Consider the following 24,347-nt stretch of genomic DNA (forward strand, 5'->3'; position numbering starts at 1 on the left):
AAGGCATGTAACAGAATGATCAACAAACTAGTTGAGCGAGTTCACAGTAAGTAAGTGCGTAACAGTAAGTAACGGGTGGCTCTACTGGGCCAATAGTAAGTTATACAGGTGGGGGCTTCCCATGTTATGTGACCACTAGACTATTCGTATCAACTACTCGTATCATCCCTGTTCTTCGTCCGAGAACAGTAGCGAGGATAGAAGTAAGTAATGCGTACACGTAGGTTTTACGTGCGTATCCTTTGTACCGAGGATAGTAATTGGCATGTGACCACGTAGGTGTTATCCCAACCTACGGAAGAAGTAAGTAATGCGTACACGTAGGTTTTACGTGCGTATCCTCTGTACCGAGGATAGTAATTGGCATATGACCACGTATGTGTTATCCCAACCTACGGAAGAAGTAAGTAATGCGTACACGTAGGTTTTACGTGCGTATCCTCTGTACCGAGGATAGTAATTGGCATATGACCACGTAGGTGTTATCCCAACCTACGGAACCGTCCTGACATCCGAGGACTATGATAGATGATAGTCTAGGAAAAACATATATACGTTCTTAGTCAATGATAACCTTTAACCCATTCCCACGACCCGGGAATCCCATGCCTTAGTAGGAGTGTGAACTCACCTTGGTTTGCTCGGTATGCTATTGCTTCTAGGGTTTATAAATCTCTAAGTCCGTAACACACGACCTAGGATGTGTTGCACATGATACGATGTAAGTGTTTGCATCAACTAGGGTTTGTAAAACATTGACATTCAAACAGTTGTGCCTTGTGTGTTTATTGTGTACATGATGATATCGCATAGAATGTTCACGCATGCAAAATCATACAATTGCATTCAGTATCATACGATTATACACATATAGCATCACATATCATATAATCAGTTCATCGTATTCACATTAATCATGCGTCACGCCTTTGTTTTCACATTTCAGTCAAACATGGATGATAATCTAATTGTCATCGTTAAGATACTCAGTACATTGGCAGCGTTATTAAACTTCGCAGGTATAACAAAGTCAGGGATTTAACAAAGTGTCATAAGTGTCTTACAGATTAATCATTACCTAATACGGAATTCATTGTTTCCAATATAACATCACACAACATTAGACAATTACACATCAGACAAGTGTGGGGGGGGGGTTCCCCTGTTTGAAACCCGGACATATATAATCATGTTAAACTCGGTCCAATGGTTAGCCCATTAAACTCGGTCCAATGTATCATCATTAAATTCGGACAAGTTATCATCCAATAACCTAACAAACTCGGTCATGGGCTAAAGGCAATAAACTCAGGCTACATGTTTAACATAAACTCGGACCACCATACCTTAACATACTCGGACATGAACATTATAATAAGCTCGGACATGTGATGTCAATTAAACTCGGACATATGTGTGAGGGGGGGGGGTTACAAAGGTGATGTCCATTAAACTCGGGTAACATGTGACACAAGAAAGTCGGACCAAAGAACATAATACAAACTCGGCCCAACAACTCACTAAATTCGGACTATGGGCTTGTTAAACTCAGACCATATGCTTGCACTAAACCTCGGACCATATGTTGTTCATTAAACTCGGACTAATGAACATCATATATACTCGGTTATCACTAATCAACAACCCCGAACCTTTAATCAAATAATAAACTCGGTCCATATGAGAGTATTATATTCGGACCATATGGAAGTATATTAAACTCGGACCATATGTTAGCAAATAACCTCGGACCAAACATTAACATGTTAAATTCGGACATCAGGTTTCCTTAAACTCAGACCTTGATGGTCTTGATTAAACTCGGACCATGGGGTGTACACTAAACTCGGTCCATGCTATATACATTAAACTCAGACTTGACAACCACAAACTCAGACAATCAGTATCATACAAACATTCAAGTTCACAGTTACGTCCTTACGACAGCAGTTACGTTTCGATGATTATTCCAAACCCTATTTCATGATTCTCACAATGCAAGATCAATTCAATCAACAGATACTTAACAATCAAAAATCATCATAAGATCAATATATCAAGCAATGCAATTAATCATCATCATCATCACATTCTTTCATCATTAAATCAAAACCACAGAACCTTATATGAAGAACTAGGGCTTCCAAGAACACAAAATCAAGAATCAAGAACAACAACAATTCAAATAATCAATAAACTATTAACATCAACGATGATTAAACCATTACCTTGATTCGATTCTAGTTGGATTAGCAATCAAACTTGATGTGAAAGACTTGTGAATCCCGAAATGATAAGAAGGTGGTTGTAGAGAGGATTAGGGAATGTGGGTACGTGTTTTGGTTTCTTGAGAATGATTAGTGAATGATTAGGGAGGAGATTAGGGTTTTAAGTTGTTAAAGTTTCACTATTCACACAAAACACCCTAAGGAATTATCTATCACATCTTTCATGCACGAGATATACAACTTACAGTTTCACCACCACATTTAAGTATTTGTCAAATCATCCACAAGTAATACATAACCATGCACAATCACATAATACACTTCATTGTATTTAGACGCATACAATTCCGTAGCAATTAATTGTGCAACCAATCAACTAAACAATACAAGCACGTGCAATAGATGCGAAATAGAAATCTTGGGAATTCGAGTTGTCACATGGATTGCATGGAGTCCGACTTTGTTAGAATTAGTATGGACCGAGTTTAATCATGAAACATGACCGAGGTTTATGGTGTGAGCATGAGGTCCGAGCTTGATCCCTATACCCCCCCCCCCCCATGTTCTAGTCCGAGTTTCATTCATGAAACTCTAATCCGAGTTTCTTTCATTGTAATTGCTGGACCGAGTTTAAAGGACATAGGGCTGCCCGAGTTTGTGAAGGGAGCCCCCCTTGTCCGAGTTTTATTATAGTCATAAGCTGAGGTCCGACTTTGTGATATCATATGTGGTCCGAGTATAATGACCACATCTACCCGAGTTTATTATAATGACACCTAGTCCGACTTTGTAATCCTTGCTTGGTCCGAGTTTCATCATTCCATGTTTTGCCCGAGTTTGTATGTTGATCTCAGGTCCGAGTTTGTATGTTGATTACATGTCCGATGTTTGTATGTTGATTATATGTCCGAGTTTGTATGATGATTACATGTGCTATCCGAGTTTTGAACAGGGGGACCCCCCCCCCCCCCATACTTGTCTGAGTTTTGAGAGGTGCATGACCTTGTGAATGTTCATATGAAGCTTTGAGTTGTATAATAAATGTTGTAGAATCTGTTAAGTCTTGAATGATGTATATGTGCTCAGATTTCGTACGCATGATGTGTTGTTCGAACTTTAAGTATATGCTCTCATAATTCACTGTTGTTAATGGTTGAAAAGACTGTGTTATGTTGATACCAAGTTCAGAACTTCGTGTGAGGAACAACCTGCTACTGCATGCTAGTGTTTACTATTGTATACAACTATGTGATACTGTCTGATTACGATGATACGTGTTACTGAATGATACTGCATGTTACTGTGCGATACGTTACAGTATGTTACTATTTGAACACCAAAGAGTTGTAAACATAATTGAACGTAAAATACTTACATCGAATCATGTGCAATACATCCTAGGTCGTGTGTAACGGACTTAGACGATTAGCAAACCTTAGAAGCAATAACATACCGAGCAAACCAAGGTGAGTTCACACAGCCAAGGCATGGGGTTCCCAGGGTGGGAATGGGATTGGTTTACTTTATTGTACGTACTCAGTTGATAGAACCTAACGATAAGGATACGACTAGACTAGTAACACTTATTGAACTGATCTTCGCACACCTGCCAAGGGTTGGCCGCGATATTATGACTAACTTCGCACACCTGCCTTTGGAAGGCCGCGAACTGAATTTACTAATCTTCACACACCTGCCTGGTAGACCGCGATACAGGTAAACCTAGTCTAGAATACTTGGGATGAATATCCCTAATATCTTCGCATACCTGCCTGGGAGGCCGCGATGGAAACTATACGATACATGATATAAACGAACGAACATACTATTACTCGTACCATACTATTACCGAACTGTTAACTGTGAACTCGCTCAACTAGTTGTTGATCCTCTGTTACATGCCTTGCAGGTCGTTAGATACATATGGAGCTTGCACAGGGAGGAGCAGGTCGTTGTGGAGCATGGACTATGTTTTGAAACTTATTGAACTTATGTTACACAATTGGGTTTCCGTACTTATGCTTCCGCTATACTTATAAACTATGATTATGCTTTGAACACCTATCGTATTGAATGATTGGTTTACATTTATTATAATTGGTATAAATTACACGTTCGATATGATTGGTGGCTTGATCCTGGTCAGTCAAGCTCCCAAGCGGTGATACTCCGCAGGTGGATTTTGGGGGTGTGACATTATCTATCAACAAACTTACACATGAACATTTTGCTTAAACACATGAACATTCCTATAACATGCTTGTATACGTGATGGTTTGATACTTTAAACTTGGGTGATTCTTATGTGTTGAACTTATCATTAACTTCGTACGAGCCAAACCGTGACATATGTAGCGCTATAGGATTAACGACCCGCCCTTTATCATCGGTTATGTCATGAGCATATTGCGTTTTCTTGGTTTGATATGTTAGCCACATGCCATGTTTAAATGTTTATCTTGAATCACATGCTTGCTATGAGGAATTGTTCAAACTTATCTTTTGCTATGTACGTATCAAACTTGTATACTCGCCTTTGCTTTTGCATTGAACTTTATATTAAACATGTTACAGGTTGAGGACGATGATGCTATGAAATGAAGTAGCGTTGATGCCTAGATACACATATAGACGTTTAGGTTTAATCGTTGTATCAGTGTTGATTATGTTGTATTGTATTTCCTTTAAACTTGATGTTATTTGATTTCTTTGTAATGTTGACAAAAGAATTATGAAATGAAATCGGTTTATTAAATATTGTCACAAATAGCGTTATGATGACTCTAGCAATCTTCACACTTCGTCTCATCCCGATGTTTCCGCCATTGGTTGGGGTGTGACAGATTGGTATCAGAGCCATAACTATAGGGAATTAGGAAAAGTAGGAATGCTTTAACCTAGTCTATAGTTCTAGAGCTTTATTCGTATGTTTTACTTGAAATTACTAGCATGCTATCTTATTTGCTTTTATTTATTCTCTTTTGATCTTGTAAGCATATGTGTCACTTGTGGGTTAACACTTAACATGCTATACTTGATTTTATTACGTGTTAATACTTGTTTCTTCATTTTATCCTTTATGTGTGTTCTTGACATACTTTTTATGCGTTAATATTCGTTTCATCATTTCACTTTTATTGTGATGTTCTTGACATGTTATACTTGTTTGTTTAATCTTTAATATACACTTTTCCTCACGCGTTTTACTCGATTATTCTAAATCCGACAACACACATATTACACAAACGAGACGAGTTCACCAAAATAGGCGTGAAACCCATAATTTGGTGAACAACTCTCAGTCCATCCACTTTCCTTTTCTTTTTACACGAAATTCACCATCAAGTTAGGAATGAAATCCTCACCTTGATGGAGAAGTTCAAATTTCAAATTCTAGTGGACCCTCGTCAAAGTGTTGAAATTAAATTTTGACCCGACGAGTACCAACCACACTTAGGATACGAAACCGTCAAGTTAGGGGTGAAACCCGCACCTTGGCGACTAGTTCCACTCCTTGATTTTTTTCATAAATCCCGCCAAGTCTCGAAATTCGATTGATTTGGGACATGTAGTAACCGGAAGGGTAAATATCGTTAACCGACTTGTCGGCGAGAGTATTTTACCTATTAGGCCAAAGCATGCTCCTCAAATTCAAAAGACTTTTCGACCACTTTGGTTAGTCAAAGTTCCGTTTGGAACACTCCAAACTTTGGTCAAACATGTGTTTCTATTATTTATTTATACGATGCAATCTTTCAAACTCGAGTTTACTTTCGATTTCTCTTTTCACACACACAACATATAGAACCTTTTCCATACATTTATACATATGCATGATTTCATATAATTTAAATTTGTTTTCCTTGTAACGACAAGTGGAGAAATATCATCGAGATGGGAGTGACTTCCTTACCTTGACGATTAGCTCCACTCCCTTTTCCTTAAAACGACCTAACCAACGAGTTAGGGGTGATTCCCTAACTTAGGTGACCGTTACCAAAACTTCTCTTTCGAAACATCTTATTATGCAAACTCGATCATACTTTATACCCAAATTGTTTAATGTTATTTAAAAATACCCACTCATACAGATTTCGAAATACATTGTTTTATCAAACGTACTTTTTATTCTACAATCTATTTTCACTCAACTCATATACGCGAAATTCATAATCATGTCTTAAAACGTTTTATTGCTCGAACTTCAAAACCTTACGAAATGCTACCTATCAATTTAATCGGTTCAATGAAACTCTTGCCCATGAACTTCATATTCGACTTAATCACTAAAACACGCCCACCTTCTACTTTTAATCAAAATCCAACCAACCTTTCCCGAATACTTATAAGATCTTATAGAAGTTATATGATTGTTTTACCAAATACCCTTTTCCAACACCAACAAATCAATTATTATTTTATTTTTATTTCTAAGTCCTTTTGCTAAATTTCCCTTCTAAAGATCCTAGTTTTCACAAGGACCTCCTAAATTCATAATTTCTTATTTGATGAAACGAACTTACTTTTTAACGAAAACCTTTTTCCTACACCAATTTACAAAACACGCGGGCAAGAAGTCTTCATGGGAACCGACAATCTTTGACTTACATGAAAATTTTTTATTTTTTTTTAACAAAAGTAGCATTTCAATCATTACAAAAATACATTATGCTTAACCAATTAGTACTTTATATCCTCTTACATACACAACTATATTCTACCCTTTCAACCAAGGTCAACCTAATTTTGATTCGATAAACTCAATGTTTCATTTAAACAACTATACATGTATATCATCGTACACATTTTGGTCGATACCTCGCGATAACATCATTTACATCATTCGTATTTACATACTCGACCTTTTGAATGTTTCATTTAAACACTATTTACGCAATATTTATTTTTCATACCTACACCTATGTTCATACGTCTTATGCTTGTACTTATACGCATACTACTTATACGTTTTACGCTTCTACTTGTACACATACTACTTACACGTTTTATGTTTATGCTCATACATACATGCGTATTCATACTTAAACTTATGCTCATACTTTCATCCTTACTCATGATTCATACATTCGTACCTATACGCGAGCGCAACCCGAGGGATTCGCTTGCGTGGGTCCCACACATACTTAAACATGGACTTGCTTATATACTACATTCTTGTACGTACACATTCTAATTTTTTTTTATGTATACCCCGATTCATACACAACTAGTACAAGCTATGCGGATCATGCGACGATCAAAATAATCACGGGTGCACACGGGATTATAGTGATAGGCGTATGAGAACCATAGAGTGTGCTACTGCGTATGGTAATACACGGAACGTAACATGACACCGAAGATGAAACGGACGTAACATGGTCAAAACATGGTGGATACGCCGCTGGTACTTCCTATATATAAGTGTTTTCACCATGTTACCAAACTTTCGTAAAACGTGCCATGAGAAATTCAGTGTTTTACAGACCTTTTAGACCTAATACAAGCTTTAAACAACTCACAAACGCATCATATCCGATTATCCATGCCGAGACTTCATCTTTAACACGCTACTTTCGTCTATCTAATACTTATATCATTCATATACTTGCATTCATTTAGTGTCAATTGTTCACCCCATACTCCTATTATTCTCCATTATCCTTTCTTTCATATGAACCCCGTTCACATTCAAACTTATTTAAACTCCTTTGCCTATGCGCACGCATACCCGTTTTACCTATGCTTAAACGCCTCAACCCATTTTAGTCAAACAAATTCCTATCCTATCGTTCTTCAAAATTTCGTACTTTTCTAAACGTTTCAAAACTCCCAAGTCTCGATTCTTTTAGCCAAAATGCTTTTTCTCCAAGGTCTTCCTCTTGAATAAATTTCGGGATGAAATTTCCTAAAGGAGGGGAGACTGTAACGCCCTGCTTTTTCATACTTTCCATAATTAGAAAGCTCGCCTTGTAATGCTATTTTTGGAAATCTTGTATTATTGTAGTCGTCTTTTCGTTGTAAAATCCGAGACTTGGATCATAAATAAAATTCGTATTTCTTTAAATTCACCATCTACATATTCATACATGTTCATACGTTCGAATTCATTGTACATCGAATCCTTATTTGTAATTCATACTTATACTTATTCACGATGCATGTCCATGCTTGTCCTTATATTGTTGATACCTAAAAACCCCTAATAATATGCTTATTTATACAACGGTTAATCATCTAATATGTGACATATACTTGTCACTTACAAACATGTTATATACTTGTACATTACACTTTTTACCTAGTTAAATCATGTTTTATTTCATATTTCACCTTGTTACAAGTTAGGGGAAACATTGTTGCATATTATTACACAACTTAATTAACAAAATTACTCATTATAATGTTTTAAAAAATAAAAAAAATAAAGAAATATGGCAGCCCCAATTCAGCAAAATTCAGCCCCATATAGTTGGGTTTTGTGGGCTAGTTTCAAGGTGTAACCCCTTCTAAACACTTCCAAAGCCCAACCCATTGAAACCCTAATCCTTCCCCCTATAAATACCACTTATAACCAGCCTCCCTACCACTTTTGCAACACTAAAAACTCTCAAAACATCCTCCAAACCGTAGCTGAAAGCAAAGGTTCGAGCAGATTGACAACCCTTCACGAAAATGAGCATAACTCACTCAATTCTTATCCGATTCACTTGATTCTTTTTCCTACTTGCTTGGATAATCATGGGGTTCGATTCCTAGACTTCTCCTTTGAGAAATCAGACCTGGAAATGCCCCGAAATAGTCCATAAACTTTCTGTTTGATTTTTATGTTCTTCAAAACTTGTTTAAACCTATGCAACTTGTGTCTAACACATCTCATGCCTATGTCCTAATGCTTACAACTTATCCCATGGTTGGTTAAGCTTAAAAACAAGGTTGAGACATTTGAAATCAGAGGATTAAACCTCATAAACTTGGTGTTTTGTCTAGGGTTTCAACCCACAAATCATGTCAAACATAGTCTTTGATACATGAGTGATTATGGAACAACTTGGGTTGTCCAAACATACAATCCTCACATGATTTGATGATTTCTATTAGTTAGTTTACTTTACATACATGTAAAGACCTTAGTTCATGACCCTCCTTGGTTGTTTTTACATCAAGTGTAGTGGTGAACATCAAAGGGGTACCTAAATGGAAGCCTTGTCTTCCTACCCCATCCATGACACCCATGACTCAACTTGAGGTACCTAAATGAAGATGTAATCTTCTACCTCTTACTTGAATACTTGAACATTTGGACTTAATAATATGTGTATAATATACGACATACATACTATCTATGTACACTCTAATCTTTGATGTTGAAATCATATTCATTTGTCAAAGTAGTAGGCTATCATCTAAGGACCTAAACCTTGTTATGATTCTTATGGGTGTTCAACTCATAAAATCATTATAACCCATGAGGTTACCAAGTGTCATACAAGTGTTATGTGTGAAGAACTGAAGATGAATATTTTGATATAATATTTTCATGTCACTTTCATTCCAAATCTCGACTCTAAACATGCTTGAACTTAAACCCTTACGCATTCAACCTTCCAACCTCGGCAACTTTGTCACATTGGATAATCGGAAAACATATGCAAACTTTGTGAGTATACTCGTATTCCCCTTTTACTTTTATCACTTTTGGGGTGTAACATGTTTTATCTATCAACAAACTTACACATGAACATTTTGCTTAAACACATGAACATTCCTATAACATGCTTGTATACGTGATGGTTTGATACTTTAAACTTGGGTGATTCTTATGTGTTGAACTTATCATTAACTTCGTACGAGCCAAACCGTGACATATGTAGCGCTATAGGATGAACGACCCGCCCTTTATCATCGGTTATGTCATGAGCATATTGCGTTTTCTTGGTTTGATATGTTAGCCACATGCCATGTTTAAATGTTTATCTTGAATCACATGCTTGCTATGAGGAATTGTTCAAACTTATCGTTTGCTATGTACGTATCAAACTTGTATACTCGCCTTTTCTTTTGCATTGAACTTTATATTAAACATGTTACAGGTTGAGGACGATGATGCTATGAAATGAAGTAGCGTTGATGCCTAGATACACATATAGACGTTTAGGTTTAATCGTTGTATCAATGTTGATTATGTTGTATTGTATTTCCTTTGAACTTGATGTTATTTGATTTCTTTGTAATGTTGACAAAAGAATTATGAAATGAAATCGGTTTATTAAATATTGTCACAAATAGCGTTATGATGACTCTAGCAATCTTCACACTTCGTCTCATCCCGATGTTTCCGCCATTGGTTGGGGTGTGACACAATTAGAATTTGAAGGAATTGGATTTGGAATTTAAACATTCCAATTGGAACTGAAAATTGTTGGAATTGGATTCTCAATTCCATTTTTGTTGTGTTTGGTTGTCAAATGAATTGGTCGAAACGGTTCGGGTCAAAGCGGTTCGATTCGAAACGGTACTGGTCGAAACGATCCGCGTCGAAACAGTTCAGATCGAAATGGTTCGCGTTGAAACGGTTTGATTCGAAACGGTTTGGGTCGAAACGGTTTGGGTCGAAGCAGTTCGATTCGAAACGGTTCGCGTCGAAACGGTACGGGTCGAAACGGCTCGGATCGAAACCAGTATGGGTCGAAACGGTACGGGTTGAAATGGTGCGGGTCTAAACGGTCAAAGATTCCAATGAATTTACTTTAATTCCTTCACATATAGGAAGGATTTTGAATTCCTTTAGTTAAAGGAATTTGAAGGAATTCATGTCTAATTCCAATTCCAATTCCATTGTCAACCAAACACGTGACGATTGGAATTGGGATTCCAATTCCATCAAATTCTGTGAACCAAACATCTTAAGAGATGGAATTCAAATTCCAATTCCCTTAAATTCCATTGAATTCCTGCGAATCAAACGCCCCCTAAATTATTGTTAAGTTTTAGAGCATCTTCAACTTCAATAGATCTATCATATTATTTCAAATCTCTACTCTTAAGACCATGTGTTACCGGTACTTCCTACCTCATGTCTTTAGTGAGGTGGATGGTCAGCGGCTTTAACAGTCGTTATACACTGAAAGGTGTGAAAGGCAGTTAATACCAAGGGGCGTGGGTTGTACCACAACGTGAAGACAATTGTTTGTTAGCCCAACAAATCAAATTAACCCTTTATTTATTTTTATGTTATTTAATTTAGTTAATACAAATGTTATTTTATTGGTGATAGATGATACAAATTTGTGAAACCATTAGACACAAAAGTGAAAATAAGTGGGTGAGAGTTCATGCTTACATGATAGTGATGTGACAGTGGAAAATTATGAAATCATAACATACAGACTAAAATTCACTTTCTTCTTCCAACGCTAAACCACCATTTACTTATTTATGAGTTAATTGCCAGGATAGTCCTGTGGTTTGTCATTTTTTAATCTTTAGTCCAAACTTTTCAAAATAGCATGTTTATTCCCTGTGGTTTGCTCACTTGTTACTCGGATAGTCACTACAATAAATGAGCGTTGGTTTGTTCAGTTAAGTTGATGTGAAATAACCAAATGACCCTTTCTTATTAAAATTAATAAAACAATAATAAAATTCAAATAAATCATTTAAAAGGCCCCACTTGTATATTAAAAAAGATAACTTACCCCTATCACATCACGTTCTTCTTCGAAAACTCTTTAAAGCCGGCCACGATCATAACATTTTTCCGACCACTTCACCTTTTCGGCGACCACATTTCTCTGTGAAAACAACATGTTATCCATATCTGTGAGCACAATTATCACATTAAGTGTTAGGTTAAGAACCGATTGGTTTGGTGATTCTGCACATTGGTTTCAAGTACTGGAAAAATGATAGGTGTATGCGTCCCTAAACTTTTAGCTTTTGTCACCTTTAGTCCTTATACTATGTAAACTTGACTCTTTTGATACTTGTGAGTCTTGATGCTATGAAACTTGAACCTTGGTGAAACTTGACGCTTAATTCTAGATACTTGATTATTGATGCTTAACTCTATGAAACTTGATTCTTAATACTTGATTCTTGATTCTTGATATTTGAATCTTGATTCTTAACGCTAGATACTTGATGCTTTGAAACTTGATACTTGAGGCTTGATACTTGACTCTTGACTCTTGAAACTCGTGAAACTTGAGACTTGGTTAAACGAGATACTAGAGACTTGATACTTATGGAAACTTGGAAACTTTTGTGATAATTAAATAATCTTGTTATGTGATAATATTGCACAACAATACGCAACGCAACGCTTAATCTAACTCGCAAAACGAACCAAAGACGGGAAAGTTGCAAAACGGATTGGACTGTCCAAATGGACATCCAATTGGATGACCATCCGATCGGAGGGCCATTCGACCAAACAATCATCCGATCCGTCCACTTACATCGCCTTACCTCCTCTCTGACACTATAAATAGGACCTGTCACATTATTTCTCACTGATGTGACAGAGCCCTCCGATCCAGACGCACGGACTCCCATTCTTGAGCACTTTTCTTCGATTCTAGGCTGATTCTTGTAAGTTTCCTCTTAGATTCTTGTACAACTTTGATCTTTACACTATTCTCTACATGATTCTTCCTTGAGATCACACTTTTCACCGTGAAATCTCTAAGATTCGAGCTCTTGAGGATGACGTCATCATGGCGGTTTGTACAAACGGCTGTGTGATGTCATTCCCGTCAAGCTTTAGCTCAGATCTAAGGAATTTCATGTGCTTTTACACCGAATCTTTACTAAATCAAGGTTTTTCAGTCAATTTCATGTTTATCTTCAAACTTCCATAAACTTTTTACTTAAAACGGTGGAATCCGGACCCAAACGGGCTGTAGACTTGATGATTAGTCTGGAGTCGGCTTGGAAACGGATTATCGTCAGAGAAGATGGCCGGGCCACGGATTCAGACATGAACACCGTCAAGAACAAACACATGACCGGACGGGGTGATTCCCAACCGATCAGGCAGGCTGAGCCTTAATGTGTTTTCCGTTGTCTCAATACGTACCATGTCGTCACCGTTAAACTCAAAACTTAGAAACTTTACGAGGTTGCCCAGAAGAGACAAGATCATTTCAGTCGAATGGCTATCCGATCAAGTGAAATGTGCCTTATAACCTTCAACACTTGAATTATTTTGAATCAGAAACTTTGAACCTTGAAACTTACACTCGAAGGGCCATTCGACCGAATGGTCATCTGATCGGATGACCATCTGATCAAATGACTTGGTATCTTGCTACAAAGGAAACTTCAAAAGTTAAACATTTTGGAAACACACTATTTGGACCGAATGACCATTCGATCGAATAGCCATCCTTCCGGATGACCATCCGATCGGATGGTAGTCCGTCTCACCTATATGCTATCCGACCGGATGACCATCCGTCCGGATGGCCATCCGATCAGGTGACTGATCCGACACTTTGCACGATTCTTGTTTTTCCTGCCGACACTTATTTGTTAATCTATAATCTGGCTAGTTCAGAGCTCCCTTTGATCCAATCTATAGGTGCCGATACTTAGCACCCGTTGTGGGTATACTCGATCCCTTTTTGTTTTAAACTTTTGGGATGCAACATGTATTCTACGAAACTTGAAACTATTTGAATCTAACTCTATCCTCAGTAAATGTGAAACTTGATACTTTTTGGATTCTTGATTCTTTATGCTATCTGAACGTTTAATCCTTGTGTGTAGTTCCGCCTTAACAATAGTAGCGCTATAGGAGAATGCACCTCCCCATTATTCTCGGGGGTATTGTTAGGAGGATTCTATTTGCTTTCCTTGATTCTTGGGAAAGTGGTAAATGCATTGGGACACTTGGGCTATCACTTGGACTGCGAACACTAGCATGGCTGAAACTATTTATCGTTTACATGATGGATATGAGTCTTTTAAACTATTATGCTATATACTGAAACTTGTATACTCGCCAGTACAATATTGTATTGTATTGACTTTATTTTAATACATGTTGCAGACTGATAGGATGTTGGATCCAGGAATCAAGCTATGATGATGCTTAGGAACTCACCTAGTTAATTTTAATTAAGTTATGAACAATATTTGGAACTTGATGTAACTCTCGATACTTGTGGATTGGTTTTGGTTGGAACTAGACAATGTTTGAATCTATTTAATCTATATCGAAATATCTAGTGTTATGGAAACTTTTGAGCAATCTGATTATAAATGATTTTGAAGGAATTTGACCCAATTCGGTTAACTTATATAATCTAAGCTATACAAGTCAACTGTACGTGCATAGGCAGCATCGGGTGATCAGATGAGTCAATGTCAAGTTCATTATGCCAAAACATGTGTGTTATATTACCACATCAGTTTATAATCCATATTACATGTCCATTATGGTTTAAAATCATTTTATGCACAAAAGGGCAAAATTGGCATTTTTAAGGTATAATATAAGAACTTGCATAAAACCCGACAATTTATTATGATCAAATGGTATAACCTCAGAGGGTTATTCCATACATTAATATGATCATAATACAACTCCAAATCAGTAGCTAACTTAGCTTAAACGGGTCAGAAGCGAAAGTCAAAGCAGAAGTCAAACTACTTGACTTTCGGTTGCGAACTGAGCTATAAGCAGGAAATGACGGGTTGAACATGATCTAACATGTCCGAATATCTTATACCAACTTATATAATGTCAAAAATTAGTGTTTAGATATTTAGAAGTTCATTTAACTTATTTTCCGAAAATCTGCGTTTTGACTTTTATTTTAATATAACTTTGACCCGTTATTTAACCAGCTTAACGTGATCTTCAGGAGGTACCCTCATAGGGGATTATCACCTACCTTATTACGATCACATAGCCAGGTTCGATTCAAACATTGTCTTGACCATAATGGTCATAACCGAAAGTCAAATCAAAAGTCAATTTGCTTGACTTCCGGCTAATAACTTAGCCTAGAAATGAAAAGAACAAGGAAAGAACACTTATAAGTGTTCTAATAGAAAATTAAACTCAGTAGGAAACCTCTTTATGATCAGAAGCACTCCAAGAGTGAGTAGAGAGAAAGAAATGAGAAAGATGCAAGTTGGAATGGTGCATTTGCACCTCTATTTATAGTTGCACCAAGCTCATGAGATCATGCCAAGTGTTGGTAATCATTTCCTGATGTTAACAAGTGCCCCATGATGTGTTTGAAGCAGGGAGGGTTTGGCATTTCGCGACATAGGTGGCAGGAGTGCAGACTGTCTTGGGCAGCACGCATAAACTGCCAGCTACACCAATTACGACCCGTAAGGGTCATGGCTTATGGCCCGTAAGGATCTAGCGCGCCCACGGTATTCAAATTACTTACGATCCGTAAGGAACAATCCTTGTTGTCCGCATGAAATTGTCAGGAACAATATTATTTAATGCCTTGCGGTCTGTAAGGATTACTCAGAAGCCATAATTTTGGCATTTAGTCACAAATGGTCCCTCCACATCCAATTTTTCACTATTTTACATATTTGGTCCCCCTCGTCCAAACAATTTGGCACATTTAAGAGTTAACTGGACACGTGTTTCCATACGGTTCGATACAAATTTCCGAGGTGTTACAAGGGTCCAGGATAAGAGTTTGTGGAGGCGTAGAACTAAGGTAAAGGACTTTTAGGAGAGGCTGCATTTGTCTCGGGCTTTGTTTTAGGGTTCTAGATTCCCTACTTTTTAGGTGGATCTTGCATGTGAATACCTTCTTTTAGTTATGTTTATATGTTGTTTTATTATATATTTGTTTCTTTTGTGTGTGTGTGTGCGCGTGTGTGTGTGTGTCATTATGTCTTTTGTTTTTGGTAGCTCTGTATATTTATTTGTCAGTTTCGTTTGTATGTACTTTAGTTTTTGGTAGCTCTCTACTTCAATCAGGGCCGGCTCTTGGGCCGGCCAACCTGTGCCGTCGCTCGAGGCCCAAATTTTTAAAGGGCCCGAAAAGTTTTTATAAGCTTTTTTATGTATAGTAAATTATATATTTAATATATGCATTCATTTCTAATACATAAAAGTGATGGTGGTGAAGTGGAAAAACCATATTTAAAGATAACATTAAGGTCTCAAGTTCAAGACTTGGCTCCAGCACCAAGATCTCATTTTTTTGTAAATTCATTTTCCCATAGCATAATTTTGGGCCCAATTTTTTTATTTCGCCCGAGGCCTAAATTATTTTTAGAGTTCTCGGAGACAGCTCTGACTTCAATTGTCAGTTCGGTTTGACTATATACTTTTATATTGAGTTGGGGTCTCTCTAGAAGCAGTCTCTCTATCCGCAAGAACAGAGGTAAGGTTCGCCTACATCCCACCCTTCCCAGACCCTTTCAATAGCTTTTGCTATTTGTGGGATAGACTAGGCATGGTTGTTGTTTATCACCGAGATTTCAAGATTACTTTTTTATAATTTTTAATTTAGGGTTATGTATGAAACTAAATATTTAAGTAAACCAATGTGTGACACGTGTCATTCATTGGAACCATCTAATTTCTGTTTTCCGCCTCTTTTTTATACATATGTTATATTAATTAAATAATAAATCTTATCCTACTTTAAATTTGATATAGAATCGTTCTATTTTTCTAACAAAATATTATTATCAAATTTAAAATTGTTAATTTAAGATAAGATGTTTTTAATTTTTCTTAGGAAAACAGAAAATTAGATGACTTCAATTAATGACACGTGTCACACATTAGTTTACTTATATAGTATAAATTTGGTATATAAAATTACATTTATTCAACCCGTATAATACATAGGGTTATTTAAGGGTTTTCTTTTATTTAATATGTAAAGTTATATAAAATAAAATAAAGGATTTCAATAATGTCACGTGGCACCCTCTCCTTCAATCTTACAATTTTAATTTATATAGTATTTTGATTTAATATATTTTTAATTATTAATACGTGTATTACTTATCAATTAATCTACAATCGTATATTGGATTGCTTTTATATGTTTTAAACGGATAAATAATAATAATACTAATACTACTACTACTACTACTACTACTAATAATAATAATAATAATAATAATAATAATAATAATAATAATAATAATAATAATAATAATAATAATAATAATAATAATAGTAATATTAAATTGATATGTGAAGGGAAATCAAAATTTAGGGTTTTTTTTAATATTAATTCGTGTATCACTCATTAGTTAATCTATAATTATATATTTGATTTGCTTTAATATGTTTTTAAATATAATAATATTAAATTGATATGTGAAGGGAGATCAGATTTCAGGATTATTATTATTATTATTATTATTATTATTATTATTATTTTGAATTTAGGATTAACTATGAAACTAAAGGGATTATATTTTAGGTGAGAAAACATAATTCTAGATAGTCCTAATGATTGACATGTGTCTCAAATTGGTTTACTTTATTATATGTATAGATTATATTTATTGTTTTTATTTAACCGTAAAAAGATAAGTAAAAAAAAACTAAACAACAGAAAAATAGAGTAGGAGTTGGGTGGAAAGTGTGTTTTTCCTAGAAAGTCTAGGAAGCAATAAGAACGCGACATGTGGCATTGAAGGATTTTATCTAAAAGGGCATTTATGTATTTTCACAATCTATTTTTATTTTAGGAAATTATCTTCAATAACTAACTATCCATAAATTTCGGAATTTTTTGTTTTCGATTTTTTATCTCACTTAATATCAATCTTTCCTTCGTTTTCTTGCTGGAATCTATCAGCATGTTCTTGGTACTGTGTTTTAACATTCAGATTCATACAGTTGTGTTTTAACCATGGTTGCAAAAGTCGCTAGACGCTCCCTAGTCGGTCGACCGGGGAGTTGAGAGTACTCGGCCTAGGCGGAGAGTACATGGGGAGTACTCGGACATGCCAAATTATAAAGAAATTAGTTTTCGGAAATTAAATATATGTCAAATAACATAAATTTACTAATATTTATAACAAAATACGTGAAATTGATATTAATTCTTTAATATTATAGGTATAGATATTATGGTTTATTTTATTTTAAGTCAAACTCGGACCAAGTAGACCTACTAGATCCGATTTTGGCTGATGTTGTCCGCATTTGATCGATTCCGAGCAATTAGTCGGAGTTGAAGAAAGTCGCCTCGGCAGCCTACCTTGTAGCGACTACTCGGAGAGTACTCGGCCTTGGAGACCTTGTTTTACAACCATGGTTTTAACTGCAAGCAGATTCATACAGTTGTGTTTTAGCATTCAGATTCAAACAGTTGTGTTTTAACAGCAAGCAGATGCATACAGTTGTGTTTTAGCATTCAGATTCATACAGTTGTGTTTTAACAGCAAGCAGATTCATACAATTGTGTTTTAGCATTCAGATTCATATAGGTGTGTTTTAACAGCAAGCAGATTCATACAAATGTGTTTTATCATTCAGATTCATACAACTGTGTTTTAACAGCAATTCAGATTCACACAGCTGTGTTTTAACAGCAAGCAGATTCATATAAATGTGTTTTATTATTCAGATTCATACAGTTGTGTTTTAACAGCAAGCAGATTCATACAAATGTGTTTTATCATTCAGATTCATACAGCTGTGTTTTAACAGCAAGCAGATTCATACAAATGTGTTTTATCATTCAGATTCATACAACTGTGTTTTAACAGCAATTCAGATTCATACAGCTGTGTTTTAACAGCAAGCAGATTCATACAAATGTGTTTTATCATTCAGATTCATACAGCTGTGTTTTAACAGCAATTCAGATTCATACAACTGTGTTTTAACAGCAAGCAGATTCATACAAATGTGTTTTACATCAGCAGATTTGCCCCAGCAAGCAGAGTCATCCACAACAAACGGAATACCTACAAACATTTGTTATTTTAAACACACACCTAGGGTTCTTGCGACTTAAACTGTGCTTCCAGCAACTTCAACTTTTCTTCCGGCGACTTCATCTCTGCTTCCATCCATCTTGTTCAAATCCCTCTGTTCTTTGAATCTCTTCCCTTCAAACATCAATTATTTCAATGTAGAACACGATTGAACCCTAATCGCCTACTAAAACACAGAACACAATGTTGGGAAGATCTTACGTATATAGAAGTTGGTAAATCTCTTATCTTGATCCATGATTTTAGGTATTTTTGGTATGATTTTAGAGGGTTTTCGTTGTATTTTTGGTATGATTTTAGAGAGAGAAAGAGAGAGAGGGAAAATGGCGTGTATTAAGGAGATGTGATATCTCTGACGGTTATTTTTGATTGATTTAAAACACACATAAGGACGAAATTGCCCCTCCTCATTTAAAACAATCTATTAAATAAAGTAAATTATTACAAGATTGTCATTGATTTGATCTCAACCCTTAAACACACCAATCGGATGGACAAGATCGCTTCCTAGACTTTCTAGGAAAAACACACTTTCCGTAGGAACCCTACTCTGAAAAATAATAGAGTAAATTTATAAAATCGTCCCTGAGTTAACGATATTGCCAAAATCATATATTAGTTAACGAAGTCTTTTAGGTAAGTTAAAAAATTTGAATGAAAATAACATAAAAAATGAAACATTAGAGATACAGTTACAAAAAGTTTCTTATTTTGAATATATCAGACAAAAGTGTCAAACCTTACGGACGATTTTGACATTTTACTTAAAAGATAAAATTGGGATTCAAAATTTTGTTTACGTTGTATTTATGAAACTGTTTAGATATTTAATTGGTAATTTTTTTTTGAATGGCAAGTAACGACGTATCAACCACCGTGACATCGAACGCTGTGGCCAAGGTTGCGGAAACTCGATCTCCACCCACCCGAAGGCACAACAATGGAATAATCGTTGAAACCTCGCCTCCCATCAAAGACGAACCGGCGCCTCCCGTATTCATCCTTCACCTGGATGAAACAGAAAATAACGGGAAGAGTGGGAGTTGAACCTTGGTCACAAAAAACACCAAATACTTCCCCAACCATTCTAGTTCCACTACTGACTAATTGGCATATTTAATTGGTAATTAACTAAACTTATTATTAAACAAAAAGCTCTATTATCTAGAAGTCATTACTCATTACACCTATATTCAATTCATCCCCTACCCTCCATCTTACAATCGGTTTAGATTAGATCCTCAAATCACAGCCATTGATCACAAGGGCATACTACTTATACCATGAGGGCGCCCACTTTCTACCAAAGCATACAACGCACTACTACACTGTACTTCACTCATTCTCTCTCATCACACACATCCTTGTTTTACACACACATACACACACCACCAAACATATACATACACAGACATACAAACATACATACATGCCTGTTAGTGAAATCAAAACCCTAGAAAACATATTATTAACCTCCATGTAGCTGCATTTTCAATCGACGCTCCGATTGAATCCAATTTTACTTGTGTTTTCATTGAGTGAAAGGATGTATAAGAACCAGCTGCAAGAACTGGCGCAGAGGAGTTGCTTCAATCTGCCGTCGTACACGTGCATACGAGAAGGTCCAGATCACGCGCCGCGGTTCAAGGCCACGGTCAATTTTAACGGCGAGACGTATGAGAGCCCTAATTACTGCACTACGTTGCGCCAGGCGGAGCACTCCGCCGCGGAGGTGGCTCTCGGTGAGCTTGCGTGTCAAGGTCCTTCTAATTCCCTTGCCGCTAGGATACTGGTGAGTCTCTAGGGTTTGTTTGTTTCTTATAACTTTTGATTTTGGAATTGATGCTGATAATGAGGACTTGAATAGGTTGAAAAGTGCTTTTGATTTGTAAATAAAAATTCAAAAACCTTACTTAGTGTTGGTTTTAGGGTTTTTTAAATGCTGGAGGAGGTTTAGATTTGGGTATCATCAGGTGGATTTTGTAATATGATGGATGTATTTTTGTCGAAATGCCTTAGTGAACTTCTTCTGTTGGTTATGGATTCTGTGGATGTTAAGTGGTAGGATACTGGGCTGCATTTTGAATCATATTTATAAGCTAAGATTGATCCACATGTTCTGAATGTATAGGAGATCTAGCCGGGCACGGTTTAGTTTTACCATAAGTGTCTAGAAGCTAGTGTAGCGTTGCAATTCCTTCTGCACATATCTCATGGTTAGATATGATTAAATATCCCTTTTGTTTTATACTTATTGGTAGGGCTGGCAAATCGTGTCTTATCGGGTTTAACAGGTCTCTGACGACGCGAATAACACAAGTATTAAACATGAATACAACTTGTTTAACTACTTTATATCTCATGTCTATAACACAGTTGTATCTTTTATGTACCAAGGAGAAGAAATGATGGATCATAGCCTCCTAAGACTAGTGGGTATGGAGAGCCTCATCCCCAAGGGGATGGGCCGCCACGTCAGCGCCACGTAGGCTCGGTTTGGAGGGGATGGACCTAGGGGGGTGGGGGATGAACCCCTTTATGTATATATATGTATGTATGTATAGGTATATGTGAGAAAAGGAAGGAGAAGGGAGGACCGGCTACCCCGGCTGTGGGGTGACGGTTGTGCCGAGCCGAGCCCAGGGGGGCGGTGTGGGGGACCGGCGCCGGTCCTAGCCGGGCCTCAGCCGGCCCCCATACCCTTTAGTCTAATTCTATTTATTTTTAAAACAGTAAAAAACCAAGTAGTGTACTTTTTCAGTAAACAGGTTTAATCGTGTCTTATACAGATATCTATCGCCAGCCCTACTTTTTGGTGAATCTATACTACGTAAAACTAAAGCGTCACACTATGTTATTATTCTTGTCTTTTTTTTTTGTCACTTGTCCATATCTTGATTTTCTTGAAGAAGTGATTGGGGTAGAAAGTTATTAGTTAAAGGTTTTGATCTGAAGAATGAAACAGCTGTTTTATGGAATTGACAGGATGAGACAGGGGTGTACAAGAACCTTTTGCAGGAGGTTTCTCAAAGAGTAGGGTCATCTTTACCGACATACACAACTGTTCGGTCAGGCCTTGGGCATTTGCCTGTTTTCACCTGCACCGTAGAATTAGCTGGCTGTACATTTACCGGGGCACCAGCCAAGAACAAGAAACAAGCTGAAAAGAATGCTGCCATGTCAGCTTGGTCATCTCTAAAACTTTGTAAGTCATCAAGCAAATTCTATTCGTCTCTCTCTCTCTATATATATATAAACAATGACATGTATATCCTATCTTTCTTTGTTCAGTAACACAGCAGCAATCAGAAAGTAGTTTGTTATTGCAAAAGGGCAACACCGAGGAGCAGGAACATGTTATTGTGGCTCGTGCTTTACAGAAATTCAGATTAAAGGCAAGAATGTCTAACATACCCTTTCCAATCCGTTTTCACGCCCCAAAACCAAAAACACCTAATGCAGCCCAACCACCGCCATCCACAACTTCAAAAATCCTTCCACTAATATGCCCCAAAATGGATCCTAGTAGGCGTCGCCAAACCACCGCCAATGAGCCACCATCACCTGCTTCTCAATCAGCAGAAAACCCCGCCCTTCCCCGCCAGCACAAGTTTCCTGCTGTTGGAGCGGCCCCATACATCCCTGTTCGGCACTTGAGGGCAATGGCTCCGCCAGTGACTATTCGCAACTCGATTCCTGTTTTCTCTGCACCGCCACTCCCTCGATCACCACACATGGGTGCAGCACCGCCTCCACCGAATCACCTTTCTCAGTTTGGGAGACCATCGGTGCCTATAGCGCCTCCGGTCACCATTAGACATGCGGTTCCCGTTTTTGCCGCTCCAATCAAGCCTGTGACAAGCTCTGTAACACCAACTGAAGTGCAAAAGAATACTGGTTCTGATGAGGACTCCAAATCTCCACTTGCCATGTCAGCATTACCAACAGAAGATAAAGATGCCACCAAATTGTATTTGAAAGGGCTGCATTGCCAACAGAATACAGGTTCTGATGAGGACTCCAAATCTCCACTTGCCATGTCAGCATTACCAACAGAAGATAAAGATGCCACCAAACTGGATTTGAAGGGGCTGCAAATTTGATGACAAAAGGTGGTCGGTGTTTTAGGATTTTGTAGGCTTTTCTTTGTGTTGTGCAACTTAAAAAGTAGTAGGTAGGTGTTTGGGTACTAGTATTTTACATGCTGGAAATAGAAATGGAGCTCCACTTAGTTTCAATGAATTGTTTTTTGATGCATAACACTTTTGAGCAAAAGGAAACTTAAGTCTACTTCAAACCAGGTGTCTTACTTGAAATTGTATTGGTTTTGACACTTGTGCTCCTATGGTTTGCAATATGAATACATGTGTATGTGTCTCTGTGTGTGTGTGTGTGTGGGGGGGGGGGGGGGGTGCATGGATCTAAAACCATATGCGATAGAAGTCTCAAGTATGTATGTCAAATTTAGACATCTTATGTACTCATCATTCATCAACATGCGTGCAATATAAAAAACGAAAAGATGCATTGGGAGATCAAAAAGAAAATGAGTTTTGATGGGTGAACGAAAGTAATCCATCTATAAAATGTTCTTAATCCGATGAAGTTGCCCCAGTGGTAATGGAGGTGGGAAGGTTTACTACCTAGTAAGTTCTTGTCCTGGAGTGCTCAGGTTTGAATCCCTCTTCAACCGAGCTTTTGCCATGTGTAGTCCTGGTCGAGATGCAGTTAAAAAAAATCTATAAAGTGTTCTTGGGGCATATGTGGTCAAACATTGTAAGATACTTTGATACAAATGTGTTTACACATCAATAAAAGATCAAACAAGTCACCTAAATCAAGAATTATTGGTTAGAAGTTATATTTTTTTAATGCAAGTTCTAACTATGAATCTACCTTGGTTGCTTGGTCACTTGGTGCAACTGATCAGCTCAAATAGAACACAAAGCTCAAAGAGTCAAAAGTTCAAGAACAAAGGACACAGACTCAATGCATTATGTGATCACACATCGGCAAAGGCTGATTTTTTTTTTTTTTAAGAATCAAATAACAAAAGATCCACAATTAACACATGATGGACCATGGACCAATCGTTAGACTTCACTAACAAGCTACACATAAATAGATGTACATTATGTCAAATGTAAAAATATATAACAT

General features: G+C 37.0%; 1 protein-coding gene across 2 annotated transcripts; it reads left to right on the plus strand.

The window, feature by feature from the left end:
- The first annotated feature begins 20,502 nt into the window (after window positions 1–20,502).
- On the plus strand, window positions 20,503–23,503 carry LOC110913042 (double-stranded RNA-binding protein 2). 2 transcript variants are annotated; one of them, XM_022157907.2, is made up of 4 exons: window positions 20,504–20,979; window positions 22,173–22,392; window positions 22,479–23,084; window positions 23,193–23,503. In XM_022157907.2, the coding sequence occupies exons 1-4, from the start codon at window positions 20,734–20,736 to the stop codon at window positions 23,288–23,290; spliced, it is 1,170 nt and encodes a 389-aa protein (XP_022013599.1). In that variant the 5' UTR covers window positions 20,504–20,733; the 3' UTR covers window positions 23,291–23,503. The 2 variants fall into 2 exon arrangements, with proteins under 2 accessions (XP_022013598.1, XP_022013599.1); XM_022157906.2 differs by having other exon boundaries at window positions 20,503–20,979; window positions 22,479–23,503.
- Window positions 23,504–24,347: the final 844 nt, after the last annotated feature.

Source organism: Helianthus annuus, chromosome 15 (assembly GCF_002127325.2).
Source record: "Helianthus annuus cultivar XRQ/B chromosome 15, HanXRQr2.0-SUNRISE, whole genome shotgun sequence".
NCBI lineage: Eukaryota > Viridiplantae > Streptophyta > Magnoliopsida > Asterales > Asteraceae > Helianthus > Helianthus annuus.

Bases quoted from the DNA above. Each gene is read 5' to 3' on its own strand.
- LOC110913042 (XM_022157906.2), top strand. From the start codon at position 20,734: ATGTATAAGAACCAGCTGCAAGAACTGGCGCAGAGGAGTTGCTTCAAT. The intron at 20,980-22,172 runs GTGAGTCTCTAG...TGGAATTGACAG, and splicing joins CCCTTGCCGCTAGGATACTG to GATGAGACAGGGGTGTACAA. The intron at 22,393-22,478 runs GTAAGTCATCAA...TTCTTTGTTCAG, and splicing joins TTGGTCATCTCTAAAACTTT to TAACACAGCAGCAATCAGAA.